The sequence below is a fragment of the Erinaceus europaeus genome, chromosome 1, assembly GCF_950295315.1.
Source record: "Erinaceus europaeus chromosome 1, mEriEur2.1, whole genome shotgun sequence".
NCBI classification, from domain to species: domain Eukaryota; kingdom Metazoa; phylum Chordata; class Mammalia; order Eulipotyphla; family Erinaceidae; genus Erinaceus; species Erinaceus europaeus.
This window is the reverse complement of record NC_080162.1, coordinates 27,925,113-27,947,152: the sequence shown is the minus strand read 5'-3', so window position 1 is coordinate 27,947,152 and position 22,040 is coordinate 27,925,113. Positions and strand designations below refer to the sequence as shown.

General features: G+C 38.8%; 1 protein-coding gene across 3 annotated transcripts in view; it reads right to left on the bottom strand.

Annotated features, from left to right (window-relative positions):
* KCNMA1 (potassium calcium-activated channel subfamily M alpha 1) overlaps window positions 1–22,040 on the bottom strand; it is a 638,320-nt gene that overhangs the window by 169,112 nt on the left and 447,168 nt on the right. For all 3 annotated transcript variants that reach the window (XM_060170921.1, XM_060170943.1, XM_060170877.1), the window contains exons 14-15: window positions 15,552–15,661; window positions 1,949–2,017 (exon numbers count right to left, since the gene is read on the bottom strand). In XM_060170921.1, the coding sequence (XP_060026904.1) occupies window positions 1,949–2,017; window positions 15,552–15,661 (179 nt within the window). The remainder of the gene's footprint in view (window positions 1–1,948; window positions 2,018–15,551; window positions 15,662–22,040) is intronic.

Genomic DNA, 22,040 nt, shown 5'->3' with positions numbered 1-22,040 from the left:
TCTCCCTCCTTGTGACCAGAATGTGGCAAGTGTGAGACAGGTGGTCAAGGTTCAGGGCATGGTCCTGTCATCAAATTATTTAAAAACAATTAGACAACACTGTTTAGTCAGGATTAAATATCTGCCACTTCATCACATCACCCTTTTTTTTTTTTTTTGAGAAATTCACAGAAGTGATAAAAAAAAAAAAAAGCCTTGAGTTACACAAAGGTTTACTGACTTGGCAACACAAAGAATATCAATTTGCAAAAACTTAGAAAACACATTTCCCCTCCACAGTATAGCTGAGTATTTGCGACAACATGGATAAGCAGAAACATCCACCTTATCTGTTGAACAGCAAGTAGCAGCGAGGGCTATAAGTTTTTTGCAAATAATATTCTTCACTTTGCCAAAACAAAAAAGAAAAAAATATCTATATACATATGTGTTCACAGTTATAGCCATATTCTACATGCGGCCACCAAATCTACCATTTTTTTTAAATTCCTTTTGGTTGATTTGGATGTTCAAAATAGTCTAACAACTGATCAGATTGACTTTGTGAACAATCTGATCTGGTGGTTAGAATAACAGAGAACATTGGATTGACTTGCTTCCAATCCAGCATTTTTATTTGTTTGTTTGGATGATAAAAGAGACACATACTGTATGTTTGGAAATCTAACTTTATTGGGCCATTTATCCAAATAATTAAAACTCCTTTCACCATGGGCAGGACCTTCTAGTCTTGCACTACACTCTGCTCAACTATTTAGGTCTATGTTGGAAGGCAGTGACAATCCTATATTTAAGCACTTCCAGGAAGATTTTAAAAAATTATTTTATTTATTTATTTATTTATTTATTTATTGAGTAGAAATACACAGAAGTTGAGAGGAAGGGGAAGATGGAGAGAGAGAGAGAGAGAGAGAGAGAGAGAGAGAGAAAGAGAGAGAGGAGAGACCTGCAGCACTGTTTCACCATTTGTGAAGCTTTCCCCTGCAGGTGGACACCGAGGGCTCGAACCTGGGTCCTTGTTTGTGTGCTCAACCAGGTCTGCCAATACCTGGCCCTGCCTAGGAAACTTCTTTACCATAATTAGAAACAAATCATAGGTTTTATATCAGAGGACAAATGCCCATCTAACAATGAATTATCTTTTTTTTTCAAAAACCCTTGATGAGAGCTGGGGAGCAAAAAAATCCCCAGCTCTATCTAATACATACATACATACATAACTCCATCAACAAAGTTCCATTTTATAAATAAAAATTATATAAATTAAAAAATATACAATGTCTTCCTTCTTATTTCTGAGTGAACTCATATATTGACTGAGATGTCATCTATTTCAATCAGACCCAGTCCTTCATCAATCTGATTTGTGCATTAACAAGAACAAAATAAAAATAAAATAAAATAAAAAGAGCCCTTGCTTCTGCACCTTGCTCTCCTACATAATTTACATGGGGCTGATATTCTGCCACCTGGATTTCCTTTGCACCGAGAGGAGCACATATGGTACACAATAGGCGGCTTGTAATTTGCCTATCAAGAGGACTGGTATCTCCCATCACAGCTCTGCCCTATGCCTGCTGTGGAGGAGAACAGGGTTCACCTGCTTTTTTGTTCACAGTGTTTTTTTTTAGGACAAAGTCTATTCCCACTTTTCTCTTGAGCTAGTGGAAAGCACAAATTGGCACAACTGGTTAGAAATTGTAGTTTCTTGTCACCCGGAGAAATGCTCTCTCAGCATTCCATGGAGCTCAGGATGCCAGACACATGTAGGGTAGGAGCAGCAGTGTCTGGTTAAGGATTTCTTGAAATGTGTCCTACACTTGAAGAAGTCTTACAACAGGATTCTCAGCCAGTAAATAATTGTATACGAAAGAACAGAACCACGCGTTCCCAGGATGCATCTCACCATCACAAATGTCAGCTGGCCCCTGAGTCCCAGCAAACTTACCGGCTCTCCCGGTTGGCAGATTTGTACTCAATGGCTATCATTAGGAGCTTGAGCTTCACAAAACACAGCCTGCAATGAGATGGAGAAACCTCCCAGTCAGTACTCCTGAATGACCAGAGCCACATAACAAACGCTGTTACAACCTTTCTGGCTCCCAGTGCAGCCATTATCTAAAAGACCCTCATTCTACAGAAAGTCTGCCAAAGGTAGGGGGTAGGAATGACAACCCCCTAACCCCCATATTCCCCATCAAACCTGATTTCTCACAAGTGATAAGGCACTGAATGTTCAGTGCAAACTGCACTCAGGTCTGGATGTCTAGACACAGATCCCAAGCAGGGATTTGTGCCTGGGGATTTAAACTGAGCCAGATTCATTAGTTACTCAGTCAGGTAGTAAAATGTTAACTGCAGGGGGAGGGAAGTATTTGGAGCAGCTGGATCTGTTATTTGGATTCCATTTTGATTTTTTGTACAAATTGCTCATATTGTTGTTCTGAGCAGACCCCTGTGCGCACAGAATGACGGTAATAATCTTTAGCCTCTATGTTAGGGCTCAGCATGTGACTATGGCACCTTTATTCCTGGCTTCATACAAGCTGTCTCACCTCATCTGCCTGGGGCTTTCTGCCTACAGCCCAGACTGCTATGAGGCTGGCTGGCTCCTGCCCCCTAGGTCTTTTACTTAAGTATTCCCTGCCCCAGGAATACCTTCACCTCTCCTCCTGACCCATCCTCATAGAACCAAGTCAAATCTGTAGGCTTTTCCCCACTACTGCCCCCCTCTGATTTTCTATTCCCAGAATACCTCCCACTTTGTCTGCTACATCACTTAGCTATTAGTCAATTTTATACTTGTAATTATTTTAATTTTAATTATATTTATTTATTTGATAGAGATAGCCAGAAGTCAAGAGAGGAAGAAAAAAAAGAGAGACACCTGCAGCTCTGATTCACTGCTTGTAAATCTTTCCCTCTGTAGGTGGGGATCAAACCCAGGTCCTTGTACATTGTAACATGTGCGCTCAACCAGGTGTGCCACTTCCCACCCAGTCAATTTTATACTTGCTATGCTTGCTCCCTTTATTTCATGTATCTGAACTTTGAGTCTTCAACCAATGTGATTTCTTTGAGAGTTCTGGACTTATTGGAATCCCCCATAGTGCTGTACATGTAACCATAGATATAGAGGAACTAAATAAATAACTGATCCACATTTAACTTGACTTAAAACTAAGGAAATAATAAAAGTTTCAGTAAAATATTTATACATAAAGATGTTCAAGGTAGTGTTATTTACACAATAAAAATACTGAAAGTAATTGAAATGTCCACAAATCTGGCAATTTTTAAATGAAATGTAGTACATTATGGTGCTGGATAGCAACAAAATAAATTTTTAAAGAATATTTCAAGGTGTAATATCAACACACAATATTTATGCAGATACAAGCATTAAATAATACTATGTAACTAGGTAAAATGCTATATACTAAAATACTCATAGGAAAAAAAAAAAAAAAGAAGAAGAACAGAGGAGATAGCATAATGGCTATGCAAAGAGACTCTCATGCCTGAGGCTTCCAAGTCTCAGGTGCACAATAAGCCATAGCTTCGCAGAAAAAAAAAAAAAAGTGCAGCCTAAATATTCCCAGCTGTGACCATGAACAGTGAGCTCAGACCAATAGGGACCCAGAGGGTATTCAGTCTCTTGTGCTAAATATAAGTATATATGGGTCCTTAGTCAGGTGGATGGAGTAAACAGTTAATTTTATTCATAGATTTTCTTCAAGATGGGGAGCTTCTCTCTGCCCTAATCCAACTTTCTAACCCATTTCTCAACTCTAACACCATCTTCACAGACAATGTTTTTGTCCAACTCCATGTTAGCTAGCAAACTCAAGTAAAACCCACCATAGTCATGAGCCCCTAGGAATATACCTGAAAATAAACTTCCACACTTCTTTCTACCTTAAAATCCCTATTCTCATCTTCTCTGTTCCTGTTCATTAATCATTTTGTCATGCTTTAGCTCTTGCAATCTTTCAGCCATCAACTTGAAAATGTTATCATGATTCCATCCTGACTCCCTGGGCAGATGACCTCACCAATGTGTCCTAGAGCCTCACCTCTCCAGAGCCTTACCCTACAAGAGAAAGATGGAAACATGCTGGCTGTACGCATCGACATGACAGTGCCCATGTTCAGCAGAGAAGTAATTACAGAAGCTACAACTCTCACTTTTTGCACCCCAAAAAGAATTTTGGTCCTTATTTCTAGTGGGGGAGAAATGACAGAGAAAGATGACCAGAGGGCTCTGAACTCCAACTCCATCAGGATCCAGGGAGAGAAGATGGAACACGGAGGGACATTTGGATGTAGTAATAGGTATAGGAGTGACTTGGAAAGGAAGATAAAATGTGACCATGGGAAAAATGGGCAAATATATAGAAATATAGACAGAGAGTTGTAGAAATAATAGTTAATCCCTTCAGCTTCATTACTCGGGTGAGACCTTTCCTTTTATAGTACACTCTAATTTCATCTCAGGTAGTTCACTTTCTAACAAAGTCCCATAACCTAGATATACACCAGTTTCTGTGAGAGAGAGCTTATGTGCACACGTATCCATAAACTACTGCAAAATATATACCTGAAAGCAGAAGTACACTAGAGTTTGCAGTGAATACCTCCCTAACACTTCCTCTCCACTATTCCAAGCTTGGGATCCATGATTGCTCAACAAATTGTTTGGCTTCATATGTTAACTCTCTTTTCCATCACCAGGTTCCAGATGCCACCAGGATGCTGGCCAGGCTTCCCTGGATGGAAGACCCCACCAATGTGTCCTGGAGCTCAGCTTCCCCAGAGACACACCCTACTAGGGAAAGAGAGAGGCAGACTGGGAGTATGGACCGACCAGTCAACGCCCATGTTCAGCGGGGAAGCAATTACAGAAGCCAGACCTTCTACCTTCTGCAACCCTCAACGACCCTGGGTCCATGCTCCCAGAGGGCTAGAGAATGGGAAAGCTACTGGGGAGGGGGTGGGTTATGGGTATTGGGTGGTGGGAACTGTGTGGAGTTGTACCCCTCCTACCTTATGTTTTTGTTCATTAATCCTTTCTTAAATAAAAAATTTAAAAAAATATAAATAAAATAAAAATAAAAACACCAAAAAAAAAAAAAGAAATAATAGTTAATCCATATCTGCGACCTTAATAGAACTGCTGTAGCTTACACCACAGGAAATAGAGATACGGAAATCTGGTGGTAGGAATGGTTGTATCCCTGTTATCCTGTAATTTTGAAAAAATTAATAAATATAAAATAAATTTTAAACATCTCCATCCTTAAGAAAAAGGGGAAGCTAAAAGAAAAAGAAAGAGGAGGGAAGGAAAGAAGGAAGGGAAAGAAAAAGAAATAAAACTGAACACGAATGAAAAATAATTATATGCTACAAGTTTTTGCAGTGAGCACTACTATAGGGGTAATTAAACATTAGTTTGCCAATAAATTAATAAGTTGATAGTTATTTGTAATGGTCATTAAGCTCTAGTTGTGCAATAGGTAAAAGGTTCTGAGTCATAGGTCAAGGTCTCATTTGATAGCCTCATTCAATTTCTACAAAGTCCCAAAGGGAGATGTAGTATCATGGTTATTCAGACTTCTGCTGATATCTATTTTAAAGGTAAGAAGGCTAAGATTCACAAAGCCTATATAACTTTTCCAGGGTCCCTTGCTAATATCTAGAAGGATATACAACATCTTCACTCCTTGTTTTGTACTGAAAGATAGGCAGTAAGAAAACATACAAATGAATACATATGACATTCCAGATGACAACTACTACTGCAGAAATTAAAGTAACCTAAGAAGATAAAGTAACTGGGAATGTGTGTCATCTCTGGTGATCCAGGAGGACAATCTTGAGAAATGTAATGCCAAAGCACAGAACAGTGGAGCATGGTAAGAGATAGGCAATGAGAGGATTAGTGGACAAAACCGTCTAGTAATGGACATGGCAAGTGCAATGACCCTAAGTCAGGAAGGAACTCAGGTGTGTGAGGATGAGCTATACACCCAAAGAGGCTACAGCTAAGTGAGTCTGATCAAGAGTGACAGTGATTTGGTCAGAGGTCTAGGGGCCAGGTGGTGGCACACCTGGTTGAGAACACGTTACCATGTGCAAGGACCCATGTTCAAGCCCCTGGGCCCCACCCGCAATAGGGAAGCTTCACAAGCAATGAAGCATTGTTGTAGATGTCTCTCTTTCTCTTTTCTTCTACTTCCCTTTCCACTTTCAATTTCTCTTTGTCTCTATCCAATAAATGAATAAAGAAATGAAATGTTTAAAAAAGCCTTTGAAGATATATAAATCTTGAGAAATTGATAGCAAACACTGGGAATAGAATGTAGTCTCCCCATTCTATGAAGTTTTCATTAGGTTTCTTCGCAGTTATGCCATTTCAGGCTTCTATAATACATGAGTGCAGTACAGGTGCAGCAGAGATGCAGCCTCTGATGGGAATGCAATGGGAGAAGAGCAGATGAAGGTGAGTAAGCTGTGGCCTGGGTGCAGTAATCAGTTGTACACCCCCTCTCTCTGATATCTAGCCTGAGCTTGTTCAGCATAAAATGTGCATTTCGATAAGTACAAAAAGTAAGCTTTCAGTAAATGCTGATTAAATAGGCATGAATGATTGAAGGCCAAGTCTGATGAGTTGCTGAACTGATACCACAGAGACAAAGTGAGAAACTAGGAAAGTCCAGATTAGGAGAGAAGGCTTGGCAATATGCTTTGCTCATTCAATCTTTATAGTCATTCTTTAACAATATACTCTTACTATTTTTAAGGATTTATGTACCTGCTGGAAAAAGAGAATGAGAACCAGAGCTTCAGCCAGAAGTCAGCAAGAATTTAATTCTCTTACTCTAAAATAAAAATTCCCAATGTTTCTAACACATGAAGTTATTGCTGGTTGTGAAAATAATTACGTGGGAATAGAAATGAGTTTTTTCCAAGGAAAAAAGAGCCACTTGACACAAAAAGGTCTTAAACCATCAATCTCTGATAAAACTGTTGTAATCACAAGTTGGATTCTTTCTTGATAACTATTAAGTAGAGATCTACCAAATTTGACAATGACATTATACAAAGTCTTTTTTATTTTTTTTACTGCCGACATCATCTGTTCACTACAGTAGTTTCAACCCAGATGTTTCTGAACAAAGGCTCTTAAGAATTAGAGTCCAACTGTTGTACCTACCCAGAGGGAAATAAATTGTCCTAGTCATTAAATCAACCCCCTTCATTAGAAGTTTGCTTCTTGATACACACAGAAAACTGTCACAAAGTCTGTGCTCAGGGAAAATATGCAGTGATATGGTGTGGGGTTGCTGAAGTCCCACTGAGTGCAGCAGATAAGCATAGATGAGGCAATTCTCTTTGTGTCCTCCAAACTAACTCTATCCCCAAAGCATCAGTTTCCTTCAGTCATCCAGAGGAATCCTGAATCACACAACCATATAAAATTGGAGGAGATATATAAAAACTGTGAACAGAGACACCAGATTTTTAGGATCTAGGGGCTGGATAGGGAGAAAAAAAAAAAACTCTTATTTAGGAGATTTGATTTAAATGCTAGGTTCCCAAAATGGAAACATCTAGTTAAAGATAATTTGAAACAGCAGGATTTGTAAGATTCAGCACCAAGAAAATGGAAGTGATTTAAAACACTCACAGAAATGTTGTTCACATTCTATTCCCCGGTAATTCCGATAGAGGAAGAGCAGGAAGGTTTGAAAACACTCCCAACCTCAAACACAGGTGTGCTCACGCACAGGTGCACGTTCTCTTCTCTCCCCTCCCCTACCCCTCTCCCCTCCCCTCCACTATCACATTTAAGACATGTTTTCTCCTTGTTTAGTTCATTTTACAAAGATAATCTATTATTCATCAGATTAAAATATAAGTAAAATTTCATGTTTACTATGTACGTCCAGTCCCAAGCAAGCATCTGTCTCACATCCAACAAGACTGTCTTCTCAACCTTTTTAGTGAAGAATTCTAGACACCACATTGCCTCTAATGTCTTAAGGTTTTAATAAACATTATGGGGACTGATTTTTTATTAACATGTAGAAATGATTATTGAATATTTTTCTGGTTCCTTCAGTAGAAATAACTATATGTATTATGTACCTTTTCATGTTTGTATTTGATTAATTTTAAATTATAATTAACCCAAGAAATAATTAAACGGGTACTTGTCAATTCTTTGAGCATAATGTTGTTTTTTTTTTAATTTGAGATATGAGTCTCTCCAAGAATTCTCATAAAATGTCAATGTCTGCAACATGGATAAATAATCCCTTCATATAACAAATAGACTTTGCTGGTTTCTTTCTGCTTCATGTGTTTTTGTTTTGTCATCATCAAAGTATCACTATTTCAGGTCAATTTCCCCCCACATAATAGAAGAGAAACACAGATGGAAGGAAAGACAGCACAGCACCAAAACTTCTCCAGTGTAGTGGGGTGCAGACTCAAATTCGAGTGTGAGACAGGCACCCTTCCAGATAACTCATCTTGCCAGTCCTCAGCATCATGTTTAAACTTTGAAGTCTTTTACTATAAAATATTGCATTTAGGGAACTCAAACTAAACTAGCAATAGTTATCATTGGATAAGAAGTTCAAATTTCTCTGGGAGGTCTTAAATTTTAACTTTCCCTCAAGAAGCTTCACTGGAAAGATCTGTTCCTACAAATCAACGTAGGATAAGAGCACGATTTTTTTTTTTTTTTGAATGTTTAGCGAGTCCTATACAGAAATGGGTAAGGGGCTGGAGAACCTTCCCTATCGCAGTCCTCATGCTGTCTTAAGCCAGCACAGAAGCATCCATGCTTTCATCCCCGCCCTTTAGCACAGCAAAGATCTGACCAGTTTCCCAAGTTACCCAGGCATTAAACACTCCATGTCAAATTTGAATTTTAACTGCTTTATCAGCTGCAGGGGTACACAGTATTTTAAATACATCTTTTGTCCTAATCTCCTCTGAGCTGTAAAACCTCATACAATTAAGCTTTTATATTCTGCAAGTGATGACTGACTGACTAATATGCTCACTGTGAGATTCAAATCCCTGAACACTATGTTCTTGCCATAACCCAACCTCTGAACCAGTGGTTTCCATCTTCCCCAACTGCCTTCTCTTCTTTCTGCCCTCGTTTTCTTATTTGGAGGCAGGAGGGTGCATTCTCACATTTGCTAGTTCTCATGACAAAAGTACAACGGCTCCTTCTCCTCTGAAAGTTTCACATGTCAAAAAAAAAATCTGATTTTTTTCATTCTCATATGAAAGGGGAAACTTGTTTGTAATATTTGGGAAAATATCAAAAGAAATTCAGATGCTGAGCGAGTTCCACATGGTACTATATGACTCTTCACCTCTGAGCCCTACTGCTTACAAGTCTCTATTCCCTCCTTATCCCCTGTCTGAATCTGTTCTTTTCACATGGACAGGTCAAGTGCCATCTTTCCCAGGAAGTCTCTCGTTACTCCCAATCTACAAGGAGCTGTCTTTTCCTACTAAGTCTCAGTTTCCATCTTCCAATCATGTAATCCACCAACTAACCATCAATGAGCACTAAGTTCTCCTTGAGGGTGAATATTATGTTACTTAGCCAGGCTGCACACTCTCAGAAGGCTTTGAATTTGTAAGTATCGTTATCAATCTTTTTATATGTATATATCTGATCAAATCTAATTGCAGGCTGCTCTAGGGATGGCACAAACATTCCAAGTTCATTAAATCCCTAGTGATTGGCTGGCTATTGACTGATGGTAGAATTGTTTTTAAAAACAAACAAAAGAAGAGTAAATATAAGCTGCAAATGTCACAATGTATTAATAATACCTTTCTTCTTTCTTTCTCTCTCCCTTTCTTTTTTTCTTTCCTGGTGCTTACTTTGCATTTGGTGGAGAAGATTAGATGATGGTGGGAAGAAAGGAAAGGGAGTGAGGGAATATCAGCTATGGAGAGAAAAGTTATACTATTCTTATTTCAGATACGAGAAAAGCAAAGGCAGTCACCAAGTCCATGATTACATAGCTGATAACTACCACAGGAAGGCAGTACACAGCAATAAAGTATCTATCCCAAATCACAAATTCAGCAATATGTGAACCATCTAAGGATTTGACCCCAGGCCTTTTTGACCTCTCCTACTCTATGATGTCACATAATATCCTTCAAGGGAGACTGTTCAAAAATGGGACTCTTTAGAGACCAAAACAGCCTCATGTCCCTCCCTTTTCTTACTGCATACCTAGCACAGTATATTTGTTTGCCCACAGTTGCCTTCTAAAGAAGGAAGGCTGTGGGAGAAGAAAGAGGAGGGAACAGACAGAATTCAGCTGTTCAGAGAACAATGGATTATTATCCTTTCCTCAGACCCTCTAGCTTTTTTGCCTTGATATAACTAGACCAAACTCATTACTCCATGCAAAAGGGAACTACTTAGGAGTTACTGGTTTTGTTGTTGTTGTTTTTGCCTCCAGGGATATTGTTGGGGCTCAGTGTTGACACTAGGAACCCACTGCTCCTAGTGGCCTTTTTTTTTCTCCCCCTCCCCTTTCTATTTTATTTTTTCTTGACAGGCAAAAGAGAAATTGAGAGGAAGAGAGAAAGTTAGACATCTGCACACCTGCTTCACTACTCATCTTCCTTACAGGTGGGGAACAGGGCTCGAACCCGGGTCATTGTGCTTGGTGATATGTGCACTTAACAAAGTGAAACACCTCCTGGTGCCCAAAGTTATTGAGTCTTAAAAGGAATTCCATAAAGGAATCCTGGAAAGGTCAAGGAAATACTCACTAAGATTTACAACAAGGCCAAGAGGTGTGTTTTGTGGTTGCCCTTGTCATCTTTGCTTCCCCTGTCCTTCTTTGTGTTTACTGTTTATCTCTAGCCTGAGATTACTTTTGGGGAATCCCAGTGGGAATATGACCAAGACTACTAAAGTAATAGGAGTCCTGACATCTCTTCCCTTTGATAATCTGGACTGGGATGCAACACTGGGGAGAGCAGTCAGTGGTTTGTCTGGAGTGGTAGTGTGCAGGCTCACACCTAAATCCCCAAAGGATGCAAGATAGCCAAGTGAAGGAGTGATGTGAGAGGCTTACACAAATTCCAAAACCTGAACATGAGTTTGCAAGGTGTGGTCTACCAAGTCTTGGACTTGGAATAATTAAGAGAGAAACATGCCAGTGACTAACCCCAACATAAGAAGTATTCCAGCCTGTGGAATGGAGAAAGGGGGCCAACTATGGCTCTTCATCACCTTGAATAAGAACCACTTGACTTGCTGATGAAAGTTCAGATCTTTGGACCTTACCCCAGAAATTAAGATCTAGCTGGAGTCTAATAATCTCTTCATTTGATAAACTCCACAGGATATTCTTAACCAGCCTTCATCTAGCAGTTACTTCATTTGCATGAGACACAACATCAGAATCCTGGTTCTATAATTTGCCTGTTAGGTAGCTTTAGGAGGAACCCCAGTGTTCTAAGTCTCAGTGTCCTCATTTATAAACTACACATAATGTTATAATATAAACCTCACAGGACTGTCATAAAGGTTAAATGAGAATACTTTAATGAAGGATCTAGAAACAATTTTGTCTCCATCAGAGAAAGAAAACATCAATGGCATCAAAGCTCCCTTCAATGCTAGGGGGCCAGAATGGAACTTTGGTTGTGCACTATCCAAGAGAGCTCTTTCACCAACTCCAGAGGTGCATTTTCTGTTTACTTATAGGGAGTAGCCAAAGGGTTGGTGCAGAGAAGACAGCCTGTAGCTACTGTTGCCTGACTCTGAGCAGGTGAGAACACCTCTCCTCTTGAAATATTTTTAAAGCTTGACTTAAAGGAGCTTCCTGCTCCATTTCCCATGCCTCTAATGTCTATCCTGCTTATTCTCTTGAGAAACTAGCTCAAATTTCACCCATTTATTCTACTCCTTATCTTTCATACAATGACTCTCCTAGCTTTTGAGAGAACTCCAAGCTCTCCCATGTGGTGATCCTGCTCTGCAAGGGGGCACCCTGCCAGCCGAGAGAAAGAGTAAATTTATTTCTTTTCATGCTTTAAGACATTATTGGCTGCATTTTGTTTTAATACTGTGCATAATTACAGAAACGGCTCTGAAAATCTGTATATTTTATCTGTGCTTTATTATACCCAGAATATTCTCCAATTCTTTTTCTTCTCTGAGAACCAGCCTAAAATATATTCTGGCGTCCTTTATGTCATCTTGAAATTGAATAGCCAATTCTTACTGTAATGAAAATACTCATGTGCCAGCCCGGTGATATACAACACCACACTCTAATTACGGCTGTGCTTTAATTAACCTGAATTGAAGAGTGTTATCATTAAACTGCTGGTAACTTTGAGTTATGGCTTTTCTTTAATTTAAAGTAGAAAACACAGATAATTAAGCCTCCAGATAATCAAATGCTTGAGGAGAGCTTCAATGTTTGGGGATGTTCCTAAATCTCATTAAATGTCTTTTCTTTATTGATTACCTCTACCTCTGCTGTATCATTGTGTTAAACGAATAATAGCACCAAGCTGAACATATTCTCACTCACATCGGAAGTTTGTATGCATCTGCTTCTGTATTCTAGAAGCTTTACTGAAGAATACTAAATTTTCTCACAACAAGATGTGACTTAGGGAGTTTTTCCTCCTCAGGACAAGTTCTAAATAGGAACATCAGTCAAGGGACATTTCACAGCCACTATTACATAGTCCTGAGCTAGCTCCAATGGGCAGTGAAGTTTCAAGCAATGCAATGTAGCTGGATTGGCAAACTCACACATCTTTAGGGCTAGACATGAGGTAAAAATGCAAATCTAAGGACTATGTGGTAGCTCATCTTATAGAGCACACCTTTTATGCCCAAGGACGTAAGTTCAAGCTCCTGGTCCTTCTCTTCGTCTCTCTCCCCTTCCTGTTTCCTACTTATCTCTGTCTCTAAACCTCTGTTTAAAAAAAAAGAAGAGACTTGGCAATGGTGCACCCAGTTAAGTGCACACATTAGCATGTACAAGCACTTGGGTTTGAACCCTCACACCCCACCTGCAGGGAGGACACTTTACAAGTGGTAAAGCAGGTCTGCAGGTGCCTTTTCTCTCTCTCTCTCTCTCTATCTTTCCCTCACCTTTCAATTTCTCTCTATCAAAAAAACAAGCTAGAAAAAAAGAGAAAAAGATCACTGGGGACAGTAGATTTGTTATTACCACCACCAAGCCACAGCGGTAACCCTGGTGGCAATTAAAAAAAACAAAAAAAGTAAGAAAGAAATGGAGAGAGAGTGGGGGAGCAAAAGGAAGAGAAAGGGGAGAGGGAGAGGGGGTGGGGAGAGAGAGAAAGAGAGAGAGAGGAGAGGAAGAGAGGAAGGGGAGGAAGAAAAAAGAAAGGAAAGAAAAAAATGATCATCAGAAACTATGAAGGCACCAAGTTCCAACAAAAATACCTGGCAGTAAATAACAGTAAAAACAAATTTAAAATTAAGTAAATCTAGACTAAAGACATAAAGAGGGCATAGCTACAAGGACCATTCCTTATTGCAAACTAAAGTCAGTTAGCATTTGTTCGAAATGCAGTGTCTATGTGTACTCATCCAATTTTTCAAGGGAGCTCTGGAATCTAGCCTTTGTGTTCAGTACCACTACTTTGAAACATCAGCAACTAACTTGTAAGAAATTAAATGTTCTTCAGAGGCAAATATAGGAGTCAAATTTGTCCTGTCTGTATCACAGTTGCAGATTGTAAAGAGAAGAGTCTTAAACTTTTAAAGTTAACATTCTGCAAATGAACAGACTTGGCTTCCAGGAGCAGCTAGCTGGATTAGAACAGACTGCCCCCTACACCTCAAATTTCTCAGGGAATTGGAAGCTCTGCTGTGTGCTCAGAGTGTCCCTATATTAGCTATAGGGGACCTCATTTGCCTTTTAACAGAACAAGTTTCTATAATTAGTCCTGATTTCTCTAAGACTTTTTATACTAGGCAGATCAAGGACCAGGTGAAACCAATTCTTAGAGACAGTCTCTGTGGGCCAGGACCCAATTTCTTTGAATAGTGAACTTCCTTCTGTGGCAAAAAGAAAAATAACTTTCAAAAAGAAAAAGAAAAAAAAAGGAACATATGGGAGTTACAATAGAGCATCCATTTTCAGAAAATAACTCCTTCCGGATCAATTACCTATTCACTTTTCCAGTCCATTTAGCATTTAAACTCTTTCAGAGACAAAGTGAGAAATTTCAGTAAACAGTCAAGCCATTTTTGATTGCTTAAGGTCTGGGCCCAGGGACAGACTGAGTGCACCTGCTACGGTTCACTGACAGGAGTCTCCAGGTAAACATTAATCCACCAGCTACTCTGTCCCCTCTCAGCTGTGTCCAGAATAGAAAACTATGAGACAGAGAAGTCGAGCACCCTTTGGTAAGTTTGATCAGGCAGGCAGACGGTATAGGGAAACAATATTTCGTTCTCATCCCAATGGGTTCCAAAACCCCCATTCTGTCCTAGTTTTTATCAGTGTAATTAAATTTATCAAGTCCTTTGCTCAGGTATCAACAGGTCAGTCAAAATATTTCTGCAATCTCAGAGAGTATGTTTTCTTGGAGACAAAGTCCCTATGTGATATAAACCTAATCTGTGATTCTCAGTGGGGAAGTAAGACATAGTTATAGAGAAAGTTTCTTGGCAATGTAGGATACCCGGATGGAGTTCCTGAGATCCTCCCCCTAAAGTGATCACCTATTTAACTGCAAGAGACTATGGCAGGGCAGGTTAAGGTTGCCCATTTACAAAGCAATATAAGGAGACACCTAGTTTTTTGTTTGTTTGTTTGTTTGTTTGTTTTAATATACCAGCTGTCCATGTTAGAGATTAAACTGTTAAAGACATTTTAAGGCTTCCTCTGCCTTGGTGCAATATTGGGTACCAATTTTCCTCAGGAAATCATGAAAACTCTTTGAACAGGAGTTTTCTGATGTAATCTGCCTTATTTGAAACAAGAGGACTCAGGTCCTGGAACATGAAAGCAGAAGATGACCTAGTGGGGCTAAATTGTTATGTGGAAAACTGAGAAATGTTATGCATGTACAAGTTATTTTATTGTTGACTGTAAACCATTAATCCACCAATAAAGAACTTTTTAAAAAAGGAATAAGAAATAAAAATCCCTTTAATCAAGAGTCTGCAAAAAATATATATTTTTGCCCTAGTAAAGTTAGAGAGACATGGTTTCATATCATTCCCCACACAGGACCATAATTAAAGACATGAAGTGAAGATGTAATCCATAAGTACAAATAATATTCTTAGTAACAAAAGAAAAAATAGGGTTGGAAATGCAGGAACCCATCCTATAATGACCCACCTTCCTGCTTATCACACATAAGCATACCAGATATCCTTCGTCAGTGTTGAGCTCCCCAGCTGTACTGTGCACAGGAGGGCAGCTTTCCTGTTGGAGCACATTAAATATCCTTCATAATAAAAGAGCATACAGTTCACAGTCACTTACTCACAAACAGTAGGGAAGGATAGACCCACAAAGGCACTGGAGAGGTATTCTGTGTACATTTCATTTGAAACTCCTTCCAAGTAATATTTCTGCCATGTGTCTTCCTCAATCTAAAGGAGAAGAACACAGGAAGAGGGTTTAAAGGATGAAGTCGGATGCAAAACAGAAACTTGAGTTCTACTATCTGACAAACAAATAAGTGCACAGAGACGTGATGGCGACTTTCCTTGGTGACCAGGAACACAACCCCATCACCCACATGAAGCTCTCAATAAGTGAAACTCTCGTAAACTGAGGGTACATTGCTTGAAAGCACCTTTCTTAACCTGCATGATTCCCAAGGGTTTGGAGGCATAAGTACCCACCTGATGGGCAAGTACATTGATACAACACTTTTGGAGAGCAATTTTATAATTGTTATGAAACACAATTTTATATATTTTTATCACATTTTTCCTTTATTGGGGGATTTATGTTTTACAGTTGACAGTAAATACAATAGTCTGTACATGCATAACATTTCTCAGTTTTCCACATAACAATACAACCTCCACTAGGTCCTCTGTCATCCTTTTCCAGGACCTGTATTCTGCCCCCTACCCACCCCAGAGTATTTTACTTAGGTGCAATACACTAACTCCAGTCCAGGTTCTACTTAATGTTTTCTCTTCTGATATGAAAAACAGTTTAAGTACATACTTTATTTTATTTATTTTATTTTATTTTTACCAGAGCACTCTTAGCTCTAGCTTATGGTGGTGGGGATTGAACCTGGCACTTTTGGAGCCTCAAGGATAAGAGTCTCTTTTACATAAGAATTTTATTTTAAGTATTCATACATAAGAAGCAAATAGACAAATACACTAAAACTGGGAAATGACCATAAATGGTATACTTACAGAATAAGATGTAAAGAAATTATTAAAATTTATATCTGCTCACACAGAAATTAGACTAGGGGCTAGACAGTGGTACATCTGGTTGAGCACACACATTACCAGGCATAAGCACCCTGGTTTGAGCCCCCACTCTCTGCCTGCAGGGGGGAGAATCATGAGTGATAAAGCAGGTCTTTAGGTCTCTCTCTCTCTCTCTCTTTCTCTCTTCCTCTCTCCCCCCTATTCCCCTCTCAATTTCTCTCTGTCCTAATAAAAGCTGAGAAAGAAGAACAGAATGGGGAATGCAAAGAATTTGACTGAGTTTGGAGTATAGCAGCAAAGTAAAAACAACAACAACAACAAAAAAAAAAAAAACCTCTGCTCTTCCCTGATCCAGCTTTCTGGTCCTTTTTCCAGCCATGACATCATTTCCCCCAGACAATAACTTGGATTCATCTGCATATCAGATTTCAGGCTCAGGGAAAAAAAAACTAGTATAGCCACAGGCCCTTTGGCTTATAATTAAAACATTTCTACTAGCTATCTACAAATCAGAGGACCCCCCCCCCCTTCATCTGCACTATTCCAGCCTTTAGGTTAATGATTAGTCAACAATTTGTTTGGCTTTATATGTTAACTCTCTTTTCAACCACTAGGTTCCAGATGCTAGCATGATGCCAACCAGACTTCCTTGGACAGACAACCCACCAATGTGTCCCTGAGCTCCACTTCTCCAGAGCCTTTTCCCACTAGGGAAAGAGAGAGACAAGCTGGGAGTATGGATCAACCTGTTAATGCCCATGTTCAGCGGGGAAGCAATTACAGAAGCCGGACCTTCCACCTTCTGCATCCCATAATGACCTTGGATCCATACTTCCAGAGAGTTAAAGAATGGGAAAGCTATCAGGGGAGGGAATGGGATACGGAGTTCTGGTGGAGGGAATTGTGTGGAGTTGCACTCTTATCCTATGATTTTGTCAATGTTTCCTTTTTATAAATAAAATTAAAACAAACAAACTCTGGGGGGAAGGGTAGATTTTTAGCTTCACTATATGGGGCATGGGGGTAGAGATACAAATTTTTGATGGCAGAATGGTGTTAATATACACTAAAAAAAAGAAGACATATAACTCAATGCTATGTAGAATCTGATCCCATTTTAAAAAGATCCCTTAAATTATGTAATGTTTGTAAATCTAGAAAGCTTCATACCCAAACACTAATAGTTGCTGTCTCTAAGAATGCCACTTTTTGTCTACAGATTTTTGTGCTGTCTTAAAAAAACAAAACAAACAATAACCTGATTTTCCCAACATCTACCTTGAATATCACAACAGAAGTAAAATATAGTTTTAGAGTAGTTTGACCCTGAATTTTATCATTTTTTTCTAATTTTAGTTGTATTTTTTTCACACAGCTCTCTTTCTGATATAGAAGTAAGTTAGGATGTGAAAGACAATAAAAGATGACTTACCCAGGCTCAGAAAAATAAAAAAAAATAACTAGTATAGTCATGGGCCCTTTAGAATATAACTAAAACAGGCCTACTTACTATCAACAAAACAGAGACCCCCAAATCTTCATCTGCACTATTCCAGCCTTTAAGTTCATGATTAGTCAACAATTTGTTTGGCTTTGTATCTTAACTCTTCTTTCAGCCAGTAGGTTCCAAATGCTAACATGAGGCCAACTGGCCTTCCCTGGGCATATGACCCCACCAATGCATCCTGGAGCCCCACTTCCTCAGAGCCCCCGCCCCACTACTGAAAGAGACAGGCTGGGAGTACGGATCAACCTGCCAACAACCATGTTCAGCAGGGAAGCAATTACAGAAGCCAGACCTTCCATGTTCTGCACCCCATAATGACCCTGGGTCCATACTCCCAGAAGGATAAAGAATAGGAAAGCTACCAGGAGAGGGGATGGCATACTGAGTTCTGGTGATGGGAATTGTGTGGAGTTGTACCCCTATTATCCTATGGTTTTTGTCAGTGTTTCCTTTTTATAAATACTTTTTTTTAAAGATGACTTATCCTCTAAAAGGGTTTTCTATTTAAGTCAATCTTTAAAAATTACAAGATGCATAACAAGAAGAATGTTTAGCCCCTTCTGGGAGCTTGGGTATATATATCTGGGAGCTTCAGGTTCTCCCTGAAGGCAAATGGGTATGTGGTTCCTCAGTGTCTGTACACTGTTGCTCCCAGGTTTCATCTTCACTGAAGGTTAGGTAGGGAGAAGATGAGAAGCAGCTTCCCAGCCAGCAGCAAGTGGTTCTTTCTATTTTCTTGTGCTGATGTCAAATTAAAAGGCAACTCGTCTATGGCCTAATAGCCAGTACCTGTGGGGATGGGGAAAGGAGGGATATGCCACAGTGTTTGAAGCTAAAAGAATCTGAGAATCAGTAGGAAATTCACACCTACCATTGACTTGGTGACACTTGGAATCCAAAAGCCAGAGATAATTTAGAAATAAACTGAAGGCTCCCTGCTTCTCTGCTGTTTCTCTACTTCGTGCTCAGGCTCAGTGATTAGATTATGTGGGTTAACCTCATTAGTCTCAGCTGCTGCTTACCGACTTCTATACCTTAGATATTAGTACTGCAGTGCTGCTGGGTATGGATTGTTTATCTACAAATTGGTCTTCCCCAAAGCAGTTTTTCTTTTCTTTCTTTTTTGTTTCTTTAAAGCACTCAACCACTTCTCTTATTAAATTATGCGATCTTAAAAATTAACTGCAATTTGTTTAGCTAAGGACCCACTATGTCAGTTTCCCCACAGCACAAGATTTCAACACCTTTATTTTTTCCCCAAATATAATATATCCCTGCCATTACAAGCAAATTCTATTGATTGTAAGTGATTTGAAATAAGTCTGTTCTGATTTAATAAACAATTTGAAATAGAAAACATTTGGGATATTATATGAACATAATTTGTTTGATCTGTAAATAGAACACTGTGAGAAGGATTGCCCGTTTTAACTCTTCTTAGTAGATTGTTTTTTTAAGATTTTTTTTATTATTAATTCCATAAAGGGATGTGGCAAAGCAACGTCCCAGTATATGTGGTGTCAGTGATTGAACTTGAGATCTCACACATGAAGTCCTGTTCTCTGCTACCTGGCCACTTCTACAGCTACCATAGTAGAATTTGATGAGAAAAGAGTACTCTTGAAGTCAAAGAATTCAGTTTACTATTACATATTTTTTTGTTTAAATTTGGCCTATAATACTACAAAGTTGGGGGCAAGGGTATAGTTTTTTATAGCTGCATATATGCATAAGATTTGCCAACCCATCACCAAAGACTAGTATCATCACATCAAAAAGACCCTTACTCCTATTTCCACCATCCCCCTTTCCCATTTTCTATGATAAGCATCACAGTTTTAATTGCATCTAAGAGTTAGCTTTTTTTTTTTTTTGCTGTTGAGCAAGTTCCATTGCATTAGCTATATACATTCCACAGACGAGTTAAATTATCCTTTACTGTCTTTCACATCCTAACATATTTCATTTAGTATAATCATCTCATTTTTATCCTAAAAGAAACAATCTCCCCTCCTCTCTCCATTTCTCTCTGTCGTATCCAACAACGACGACATCAATGACAACAATAACTACAACAACAGTAAAAACAACAAGGGCAACAAAAAGGAAATAAATAAACATTAAAAAAAGAATTAAAAAAAAAGAAACAATATAATATTTTAATTACCCAGTAGTATTTCATTGAGCATGATATTTAAACTCTAATTCATTTTTTCATTGTTTTCTATGCCAGAAAAAGCACCAGATATACCTGACCAATATCTAAATTTTACCGATATTTTTCCAAACTTCTTTTCCTGTTAAGTTTTCATTTGCGCTTAATAAACAAATGTTTAAAACTGTAGAGTCAAACAAAAAAAAAAACTGTAGAGACAACTAGTTCAAAAAAATATCTACAGAACTATTCCAATAAGTAAAGAGTCTCTTCTGCATTCATAGGTGGATTCTCAGAGGATATTTAGCACACTAAACACAGCAGCAGTAAATGAACTGTATAATTTTGAGAAGTTTATATTTATTGTCATAAAAGTCTAATATCTCCACATTTAAGGCAATATTTCCATACAGACAGGTCAGCATGCTTGGGAGGGAGGGTTCTAGTAAAGGGGTTCCACATAACATCTCCCAAAACTGTTAAAATGGTTACAGTGCTGTTATATATGTATGTTAGCACAACTAGAAACTTTAAAATCATGTCTAGCTTAAAACAGAGAAATTAATATTAATATTGAGATCTTTTAATCCTTAAGAGTAAGAATAGCAAATTGTGATAGAACAAGAAGAGGAATAGTTCAATCCCAGTAGGAGAGCTGGGGAACAGAGCAAACATACAGCCTTTCAATATAACAGTATGTCACTAACTCAGGCAACAGAACCTCAGTTTTCATTGGGAGGCAAGAGCTTAGATTATGACCTCTTATTAAGGTTCATCTTTCCTTATTTATTTCTTTGGGTTTTTGTTTGTTTGTTTTTGTTTTTGTTTGTTTGCTTTTTGAGCAGAGCACAGTTCAGCTCTATTTCTGGTGCAAGAGATTGAACCTGGGACCTTTCTAAATCTCAGCCATGTCATCTTTGACTTCATAAAAAAAAAAAAAAAGAGTAAAAATGCACACTTCCTGGGAACAGGAAATAGCTCATCTTTGCCATGTGCATGGACCTGGGTTGGGGATTCAGGTTTGAGCCTTGGCCACCACCACAGAGAAGCACCTGCAGAGCGGTGGAAGGGGCACTTCATAGGAGGCCGCAGAGGTCTCTGATGTCCCTCCTTTTCTCTCTCCAACTCTGTTTTTTTTAAGGGTATGCTTTTCTTTTGTCAACTTTAATGAAATACATGTTTTAAGTTTTTATTTATTTATGAAGTAGATAAGAGGAGAGAGGAAAAAAAAACAGACATCACTCTGGTACACGTGCTACCATGGACTGAACTCAGGACCACATGCTTGAGAGTCCAATGCTTTCCCCACTGCACCACCTCTCAGACCATGTGAAAGATTTAGCAAAGAAAAAATATGTGTATTGTGTAAGTTTTTTGAAATGTGTCCTTACAGGAAGACCATAAGTAACTGGTCCTGTTGGTATATAAGTTATAATTAGTTATTTGTAAATAGCACTGAATGATATACATCATAGTAAAGTCTTGTATGGTACAATAAATCCTAGCCATGCCATTTTCAAAGTAAACCATGTCCTCAAATAACTTGGTTATAAAGATAATTATCTATTGCCTTTTTAAACACTAAGATAGCAGAGAACCTTCCTGATTTTCTGTAAAGTCCACATTTCTCCCAGTCCTGGAAACTCAGGGGCTTTGCTTGTTTTCATTCATGTTTCTCCTGATCTATACCACTTGATCCTGCATCTGCTGATCTCAATCAAATCAATGCAACCAGTGACACTTCGACATGTTTCACTTCAGACTGTGTCCAGAGACACCAGGCCTGCAATGTCAACCCTCCAGCTCCAACACTCTGGTGAGAGCTTTCCTAACTCATGGGACTCTTTTAGTTTCATTTCAAATGGCACACTTTCCAACAAAATTACAAAAACTAGATATAGACCAGG